Raw genomic sequence first — 9633 nt, 5'->3', positions numbered from 1 at the left:
CTTCTGCTTTGATACCAAGACTTTAACTTTTAATTAACTAAAAGTTGTAGATTTTGATGATGGTTTTACTAGAAGTGGGGTTGTTATTGTGTGCTGTCAGATACATAAAATAATAGTCCCTTTATGCTTTAAAAGCTGATAATGTGAAGGAGGTGGCTTGCCTTTTTAAAAAAGGTAAGTGGTTTTGGAATGGTTTTGGTTCATCCTCAGTAGCTCATTCCAGAGGCATAGAGTTGTGCAGATTTTTTGCACTGAATGCATGGTCAGCAGTGGTGGTTGGATCACCGCGGATACTGAAGATGTCGCAGGAAGAGTTGCTGTGATTTAGTAGATGGGCTGCTTTTTGTCTACGGTAATGACTTAAGTAAGGGCTAAGGAGTAACCTAAGGTTGTGACTGCTTTCCTTCAATGTTGCACTGCTTCTTGCTAGAAGTCCAGGCCAGTTTTCAGCATTAATTGTTGCATTGTGTCTTTCTGAAGTTCCCCTGCATTATCCTTTAAAAAAAAACAACATGCACCCATAGAATCCTTTGGAAACCCTGACACGAGAGAAACTCCTACAGGCACCAAGGAAAGTCTGGCTGAAATTTTAATCTTGCAGCATTGTTGTTGCAGCAACTCCCCAAAAGCTTCCCAACAGGTTGAAATGTTAATACGCCTAGCTCCAACCTAGCACATGTGGTACTGCAGCCAACGACACCCGTTCCAGCTAGGTGTGTTCTTCTTAAAGGCTAATTGGAAATCCATATTGTCAGTACTTTTAATGGCTGTTTAAAAGGCAGTGGAGGGAATGTGAGACTTAGTAGTAATTGCGTGTAAATCCTAAACCTCCGGCATACCTTCCCCAGAGGAAAAATGATACTTGTCTGTATTTCTGTTCCTGCCTGTCAGCTGGTTTCTTTTTTTCTCCTTGTTTTTATCTTCCTGTCATCATCTTTTTTCCTAAGGAGTCCTGAACATTGGAGATCAGGGAGAGCACTGGAAATGCAATTTCCTTCCCCATTTCCAGGGGCTTGTGCTGCAGGGTTAGGATGACAAGCTGGGGAGGTTTTCAGGGAAAAGTTCTCCTTGGCCTTTGCAGCTCTCGGCTGGAGCTTGCCCAGGGTAAACAGGATCCTCAGAAAATTTAGCTGCCAAACTGTGATAAACTTCTGCTGAGCATAATATAACACTGATAACTTTTTCCCAGAGGCCTTAAAAACTCCAGACTTGGTGGCTAAGCAGGTAGAAAGGAACTATTTAACTACATCTTGAGAACTGTTTCCTGCCTTTTCTCCTGCCAAATTTCATATCCTTGCTCCAGAGGTAGAAGAGAACTATTTAACTACATCTTGAGAACTGTTTCCTGCCTTTTCCTGCCAAATTTCATATCCTTGCTCCAGCACATGGAATGTTCTAGAATTTTTTTTTTTGGTAGGGTGTTTTTTTTGGTAGGGTTTTCTTTTTCCCCCTCCACCATTTGCAAAAATATCACTTCCTCCCCTCCCAACCCTAGTAGAAGCAACTAAACCTTAAGAAGAGCTGACCCATTTTTACAAAAATGCTCTGAAGCAGAGGCTTGACTTGAAAAATTTTCAACATGAGTGGTTAAATTTGGCAAGGCCATAACTACCTAACATTTTCTGGTCTGTGCTTCTGTTTTCATTTAACCTTAACTGTGGAGGCAATGACTGTGGTCTGTAAAATCTAATCACTAATTTTGGAGGTAACGTGGTGAAGTACTAAATATTTGATGTTTCCTTGCACCCCACTGCAATTGCTAAGGGAGAATTTCAAAATACTTTTGCTGAGCGCATCTGATCTGCTTGCCAAAAAGTTGATCCACCATGCTTCAGAAGCATGCTTGCATTACAGGAGTGCCTATTTCTGATGCTGATGGCTTCCTTGCTGGATTGTAACATACAATAGATTTAAATTTTTTTTTTGAGTTACTGTGCTATACCTCTTCTTTCTGACTCAACAGAAAAATTTACAGTTACTAGGTCTTCTCTTCTGTGAATCACGCTAAGCAGAAATCATCAGGTTGCTGACTCATGGTTTCCTCACATTGCCCTTTGCTAACAGCCAGGAAATACATGTTTCTTCACAGTGCTTGTGTGTGTGGTGTCTGGGGGAAGGAGTTTAGTGACTCTGTATGAGTCAGGCAATAGACTTGCATGTATGCGGTGAGTGCTCAACAGTCTTGCTGATCGCAATGCTTCTTGCTTTTTGGCTTTTCTCTCATGTATTGAATTTCATTTTCTAAATGCTGTCTTCTTAGGATCACCCCAAAAGATTTTCTTTTGTTTTTATTTTTATATTACTACTTTAATGCCTTTTGCCCTTATGCAGTTTTGCTAATTTTTTCCCACTGGTAGTCAAATCTTGGTTTATGTGGGTTTCCTGAGTTGGAAAGGGTTTGAAATGTGGAGAGTAACACCAAAGGAAAAACATTTCTGTCAGCAAAACTAAGGCTGGCTTGTGTTAAACTTGTGGATACGTTTCGCTTTCTTTAGATTTTGCAAGAATGGGCTATTGCCTATAGCTTTTTGCCCCCAAAGTTGCATTGCAGATGTGTGGGTGTTTTTCTCCAGAAGATAAGGTGTGAAAAGGCTATTTTGACTGTTACTCTCAGTTGGGCTGCTAACCTGTTTATTTTGGCATCTTTATGGTTGTCTTTTGCTTAAGAAAAATATTTTTCAGTCTGGCTTTTCTTTTGGTAAGAAAATCCAAGGAATATACTTCCCTTTCTGTTTTTGAAGTGTGCCTATGCTGCTGCATTACTCAGCTGTGTAATGCGCTAAAGATGTGTGTGTTGTAAATACTACACTGCTGTAACTTCATCTGAAATCACACAACCCTGTCACTTCTTGCTGCTGCTTCTCTTTTTCTGGCCTTGTAGTATGGTGTTATTGCCTGTGTAGTGCCAGACCTTCAGCAGGGTTTCAGTAAGGATTGCACGTGTCTGCTCTCGAGTGGTTTGTAGCCTGATATTTAAGCTGACTTTCTAAGGAGTACAAACTGTGAATTTAGACCTAAATATCTTGTCTCCCAGGAAACTGCTCTAACCAGTAAGGTATTATACTAAGGATGCCTTGTCCCTCTTTATCCCTTACCTGCAAACCTACACTGAAAGAAGTGATTTGGATGCTTAAAAGCAAGAAGGGGTCAGCGTTTCTCACACAGGGAGAGACCGTGAGGGAGGTGAGATATTTAGATGCTTTACAACCACGTTAGTTGGCCTAGGTAGCTGGCCTAGGACATCCAGTGCTCAGTGTGACTGCTGTGGATCTGCGTGCTTCCCACTCTCATCTCATCTACTGCAGGTGATGTAGAAAATATCAAAAATATCAGATGGGGTTTGAAAGTATCTATTCTCAACAGTATTTGTTGGCAGTTCAGTCTATGGTCATCAGTAGTTTAATTCAGTATAAGAATGCCTTCCCACCCTTAAGAGTTTAGCCACCTTTCAGGTATCATTTTGGCTGCTCGAATGCAAACAGTAGCATCAGCGGCTGCAGTATTGTAACCACAGGAGGAGGTGGGAATCCTTTGTGGGTGACTGACTCTGCCTTGCTCGTGTTCATCCTACTGCCGCCTTGATTGATGTGATGACGCTTGTTTTTTAACAGCTGAATTTCACATTGTATTGCAGAGAATTGTCCCGATCAGAATCCTCGTCTTAAAAACTGGAGCCCTGGAAAAGATCCTGAAAAGAGAGTTCTTATCAAAAAAGGGGATTTGTTTCGTCTGAACTCAGATGCTACAGTACACTCTATAGTTATACAGGATGGAGGTATGAAATGGCAAGATGAATATCACGCTTCAGTTTACTCCATAGTGTTTACTTCTGTGATTACATGAAAAATGTGTTGGAATTTTATGTTGTAGCTTATTGACCAGTTCCCCTGCTTTTACTTTTCAGTCTACTACCAGGCCAGAAATATCATTGAAAAGATAAATGAACACTGTAGAGTCTTTTCAGTGGAGAATTGATGTGGTTTTCTGTAGGATACAGTAAAACAAGACTTGTGTAGTAGTACCTTCCTTGTACAAGATCTGATTGTCTTCTGATGGTGACTGTGGTATGTTAGTAATTCTACCAAAATGGCAGAAAAAATTAGGGATAAACCGACCAAGTTCTTAGAAAGATAAATCACAATTGGTAGGAGTTACTTTCTCAAATATTCTTAAACATACATAAGAGCATAACAGCTTGATTCATGGGTGTGGAAAATAAATCTGTAATTTTTCTGTTGTTCTTATTGCAGAACTTGGTTCTTTGAGACTATCTGAATTTTGCTTTGACCTACAGAAATATTTTTTTTTTTCCTCTAGGGTTACTTGTTTTTGGTGATGATAAAGAAGGTTCTAAAAATATTACCTTGAGAACTCGATTTATCCTGATAAAGGATGGTGGAATGCTTCATGTTGGAGCAGAGAAATGCCGCTATAAATCCAAAGCAACTATTATTTTGTATGGGAAGTCAAACGAAAGTGCTGATGTGCCAGAATTTGGCAAAAAATTTATTGGCGTGGGCCCTGAAGGAACGCTGGAGTTGCACGGGCACCAGAAGTTATCATGGACTCTTCTGTCAAAGACTATGTATTTCTCAGGGCTGGCCTATGGTCATTATACATTTAAAAAGAATTTTTCCCGAGGACTAAATGTGAGAGTGATCGATCAGGACACAGCAGAGATTTTGGAAGTGCTGAAGTTTGATACTCATGAATTCTCAGAAGAAAGCTTGAAGCTCCAGAACTTACTAAAAAATGGAAGTCCTGGTCGCATTGTTGCTATTGCTGTAGGAGATTCAGCTGCTAAAAATCTACTGGAGGAAACCAGAGTGACTATTCAAAATCTTCTGGGAAGTAAGTTTGTCAGAGGATTGAGTTACAGGTAAATAATTTATTTTCCCTCTTGTGCTGAGTAAAGATTAGATACAGATCCTGCCGCCTTTGGGGGATTTGATAGACTTCGACGGTGTCTGTTCTTAAAGTCGTCAGAGGATTCTCAGTGTTGTACGTAATACTGCAGTAGTAGTATTCACTGTGCAGTATTTTGATAGCGCAGAGACTGATAGTTACAAGTATCTGTGTGATAGACTTTATTACTTACTTGTAATTGCTGTCTCTCACTGTTCTTTACAGGAATTAAAACTGGGTGCAGGGAGGAACTTTTTTCTTGTTCAAACACACCGATAGAAACAGTTGCTAGGTGAAGCTTTTAATGCGTATGACTTTATGTTGGGAGGGGCAAGGAACGCCAAGCTAGAAACTGAATACAGGGAAGGGATGCTAATCCTGTATATCAAAGAGCATCTTATTCATACCTGTGCACTGTTGAAATGAAAGTACATTACCCCTCCACTGATTCTGCAAGGGAACTGATCTGTAAAAGCATTTTGTTATTGAAGTACACTTGTAAGGTGTTTCTGTATCTTTTGACCATTCTTTTCAGTTGGTGAGGGTTTGGATGGTGGGACAGTAGAAGAGGTATAATAGGAATTACTAAAGCAGGAAACCTAAACTGCTGTGCCGTTCATTTAGTTGTTGCTAATGACTTTTTGCAGTGCATGTTCTGAACTTGGCTTTGTGCTGCACGGGGTTAGCAATGCAAGTGAAAGGGGCACCAAGTCTCCTAACTGTCAGTCCGTTCTTCAGCTTTCATTAAGATGGTGTTGTATAACCTGTTTCTATTTTCCAGGAAATCGGACAGTTTTTCCGTTCTATTCTTACCCCTCACTATCCCCCAACATCTGGATTCCAGTTAGCTTCCTCCCTCTGCTTTGGCAGAGGCAGGCTGGGGCGTCAGTCAGGATGGCGTGTTCTGACCTCGGTTCCCGTCAGGAGCACATCTGTGTCAGTGGCTGTGTAAGCATGTGGTCATGGGATGGAAAGTGCTTGCAGCACTGCCTCTGAAGCAGTTTGGTCAGAGGTGCTGAGACCTGGATGTCCTGTAATAAGTACCGCTTCCTGAAAGCCGTGAAGCCTGTGTGGCGGTTGTTCAGGTCGCTGTGCAGCCAGCCCCGACCTGGCCTGGAGGTGTGGGTTTCTGGTGTTCGTCTGCCCGTGACCTGAGGTTTGACAGACCTGGTTTGTCTGAAATGAGGAACTGCTTCAGCCTGCAGCTGAGAAGAAGCAGCCTTTCTTTCCTTCTCTGCTGAACTGATTCTTGTCTATTTTCATTAGTCGGTAGGGGCTCTGTAAGCACATAAAATTGTCTTGTTCTGCTGTGGAAGACGGGTGAGAAGCTTTCCCTGAGTGCTCACTGAGGAAAAGCAGGGTTGTTTTGTTAAACCTGTAAAGCTAGCGAAGGAGATCTCGGCATTGAAGGTGAATACTCTGTTACATCCCCCTGCCCTTCTGCCTCTTCCTGCAAAACAGCATGCATTAAAATAACTTGATATTTATTTTAAGTGTTGGTATGTGAAACGTTCAGCTTGTTTGCTAATACTACTGAAAGCTGGCCCAGTATGTACTGTTATTCTTATGAACAGGTTAACACTAAGCTTCATTTGGCCTTTTAAATGCCAATCAATAAGAATGTCATGAGGGGACTGAAATAAAGGCAGCTGGATTGAAGGTGGGTATAATACCTGGTTTTGAATCAGTCATTAGCAACAGAGTACAGTCCAGCTAGTTGACACTGTTTTCATTTGGGGTGAATGATTCAACTTTAATGATGCAAAAATGTTCAGCTTTTTAATAGATGATCTCGACTGCTTCCTCTGCACACATAATTATGGCATTACACAGCAGTAAAGGACAGCAAAATAGCCTTGTTTTTTGAACTTGGTGGCAGCTTTCTGTGGCGTGCGGTTTGTTTTTCATTTCCAAAACACTTGGATGCATTGAGCAGAGCAGTAGGAAGGGGAGGTACATCCAGGACAGTTCCCTGCTCCATGCCAGTGCTCAGCCAAGTAGGTGTCCAGCTGAGGGAAAGGCCAGCGAAGGGGGGAAAAGCAAAAAATCTTTGGTCTCAGCCTTAAGAAAGATCGGTGATCCCTCGTGCAAGAGTTGTGCAACAGTATGTGGTTCCTTTTCTGGATCTAAGCATCTTGAAAGATTCAAAAGGTATTGCCCGTCCAGTACAGTGATCGCCAGCGGCTGCTGCTGGCTGTGTCCATCCCTCCCAGCCTGATGCATGTGCGGTCTCCTGGGACTCCTGGCCACTGCTCTGGGATGCTGCTTGCCGCGGCGGCCGAGATGGCAGCGGGCTGCAGCGGGAACATCGGCACTGGCTGCTAGTCCTCCTGTCCCCCAGTAAAGTTGTTTGAGAGTAGGATCTTGTATTGCTTCTGTCACTCATCTCTTACGCTTTTTCCAAACGCAAATTGCATCTTGCTGGATGTTGTATTAAAAATGTACCTGAAAGTCTTCTCCATTAAGAGCTCCTGTATTTGCTGATTTGTATACAGGACATCCAATTATTTTAAACTATGTTTCTTTTCAATGAGGTCTGCCCATTTTTCTTCTGCATTTGAAGTTGCATTTTAAAATTAACTTGGAAGAGCCGGCAAAAGGATTATTTATGACTTCTGTGCTCCTTGTCTTGTCCTTTAACTGTTTGAAGAATTTGTTAAGGACCGTTATATTTAAACATTTACTTTTGTTTTTCACAGACAAGCTTGGGCTTTTGTTGGTGTCATAGGTGGTGGAAATTCTTCCTGCAATGAATCAGTGAGAAACTATGAAAATCACAGCACTGGTGGGAAAGCTCTTGCTCAGAAAGAGTTTTTCACAGTGGATGGGCAGAAGTTTGTTGTGAGAGCTTATAGCGAATGGAATGACGGTAGGAAAGCATTTTGTGAAATCCTGCAGTTAGGGAAGGAGTAAAAAATATTGTATACGCTTTTTTTGCTGGAACTGTTGGTTGCAATTTAAATTTCTGAGTGCTGCTGTAAGTTGGGGTTTTTTGGGTTTGGGGTTTTTTTTGCTATGGATGAAGTATGAGGACACAGTTCTTCAGTACAGCCTGTTTTCCCAATCTATTTGTATACGGTATGTGAACAGCATAACATTGAGTTGTCTTTTTTAATATATTTAGATAGAGATAAGGGGTCTTATAAAAGGCTGTAACAGACTTTATTTTTTTTTTTTTCCCTTCTAGTAAAATCTATTCATGTCTATTTTAAATCAAAGCTTCTGAGCTTTTTCTCATACCAAGTTGAATCTGTGGTATAAAGAGCCTGGAAGGCCTATCATTCATTTGCTTTTATCCTTTATTCATTTTTGTATTTAAGATACCTTTGATCAGAGTTTTGCTTTTTATTGGCAGTCATCTTTTTCTGTTTGTAGAATTACTAAGCAATATTATATTTGCCTCAGAAGTATTTTTTTGAGGTAGTGGGATATTTATTTGTTAAGTAATTGAGCTATTTGGTACTACTCCTTTGCTGTTCATTACAGCCCTATGAAAATGTATAGACTTATGTATTTTGGTGGATTATTTTTTTTTAATATCTTTTACTTGCTGGTACTGTAGAGTTAGGGTTAAGAGTAAGAGCTGCTGAACTTATGCAAATTCATCACAAGGCAGTGAAATCGCATGTGTGTGTAACTTAGCCTGCCAAACTGTTTTATTAGTTGTGAATAAAAAGGAAAGTCCCCCTACTTTGTTTTGCCAGGTCCTTGATTACATCTGTAGAGTTTTAAGAGGTAGAAAAATGTCACTTGAAACAAGCAGAGGTAGCTGGACCTACAAATTGTTGCCATATGGTATTAGGGATTTAAAAAAAAAAAAATCATAGATTTTTTTTTTTGTCCTGTCACTGTTAGTTTCATCTTTTCCATTTGTTTTATTTGAGATCCACCAAATAAGCAGGCTGTAATGGTATCTCACACTGGCACGTTTCAGAGCAGAATTGTACTTTAGAGGGCTTCGGAGCTTGTGAAATCTCATACATTTCTTATTAGTATCTTCTCGGAGAAGGTTTCACATAAAGGTGAATATAATCTTATATTGTGTTTACTTTTTTTTTTAAATTAGGTGTCCCAATTTCAGGCTTCCAGGTAGAAGCTGTAGGTGGAGTGATACTGAATCTTCTGGATGATGTTAGTAGTTGGGAGCCTGGAGACCGGATTGTGGTCGCAAGCACAGACTATTCAATGTATCAGACGGAGGAATTCACCCTCCTTCCCTGCCCAGAGTGTATGATGCATCAAGTCAAAGTCAAAGGTATGAGAGTAGTCACCACTTGAAGATTTGTGTGAAATACGTATTCACGGTAGTACACCCTGGACAGTCCCTTTCAGCGGGAGCAGTAAAGAACAGCCTGTTCACCTGTCTCGGTTGCTGTCTGTATTGCTGTATACAGGAACCTGTACTTCTCCTTGCTATAAAATTGCTTTGTATAATGTCAGGTCTGCCTCACAGCTTACCATACTAACTTTTCTTTCTCCTTTCTTCCCAGGCTCATTGAATGTTTTAGTTTTCTTCCAAGAGGATTATGCTTGTTTTCCTTTCTTGGCTCCTTTCTGTCTTTTCACTAGTTCTCTTCATATGTTCTTGAATGCCTGTTGTGGTCATTACCATTTCCTTTGCCTTTAGTGCCCTTCCTATCTTTTGAAGTGTTATCATTTATAATTTTTTCTGTTGTTATTAAAAAAGGAGAAAGAAGAAAAAAAAAAAAAGAAAAAAGAAAATGGCAA

At 40.6% G+C, this 9633-nt stretch overlaps 1 protein-coding gene across 1 annotated transcript in view; it reads left to right on the top strand.

The window, feature by feature from the left end:
- Window positions 1-9633, top strand: part of TMEM2 (transmembrane protein 2) — a 45962-nt gene that overhangs the window by 1630 nt on the left and 34699 nt on the right. Inside the window, exons 2-5 of the mRNA XM_009285269.1 lie at window positions 3635-3775; window positions 4318-4879; window positions 7605-7774; window positions 8972-9160. Of these exons, the coding sequence (XP_009283544.1) occupies window positions 3635-3775; window positions 4318-4879; window positions 7605-7774; window positions 8972-9160 (1062 nt within the window). The remainder of the gene's footprint in view (window positions 1-3634; window positions 3776-4317; window positions 4880-7604; window positions 7775-8971; window positions 9161-9633) is intronic.

The sequence above is a fragment of the Aptenodytes forsteri genome, unplaced genomic scaffold (genome assembly GCF_000699145.1).
Source record: "Aptenodytes forsteri isolate BGI_AS27 unplaced genomic scaffold, ASM69914v1 Scaffold151, whole genome shotgun sequence".
Lineage (NCBI taxonomy): Eukaryota > Metazoa > Chordata > Aves > Sphenisciformes > Spheniscidae > Aptenodytes > Aptenodytes forsteri.
The sequence above is the reverse complement of the archived record's forward strand: the minus strand, read 5'-3'. Positions and strand labels throughout refer to the sequence as shown.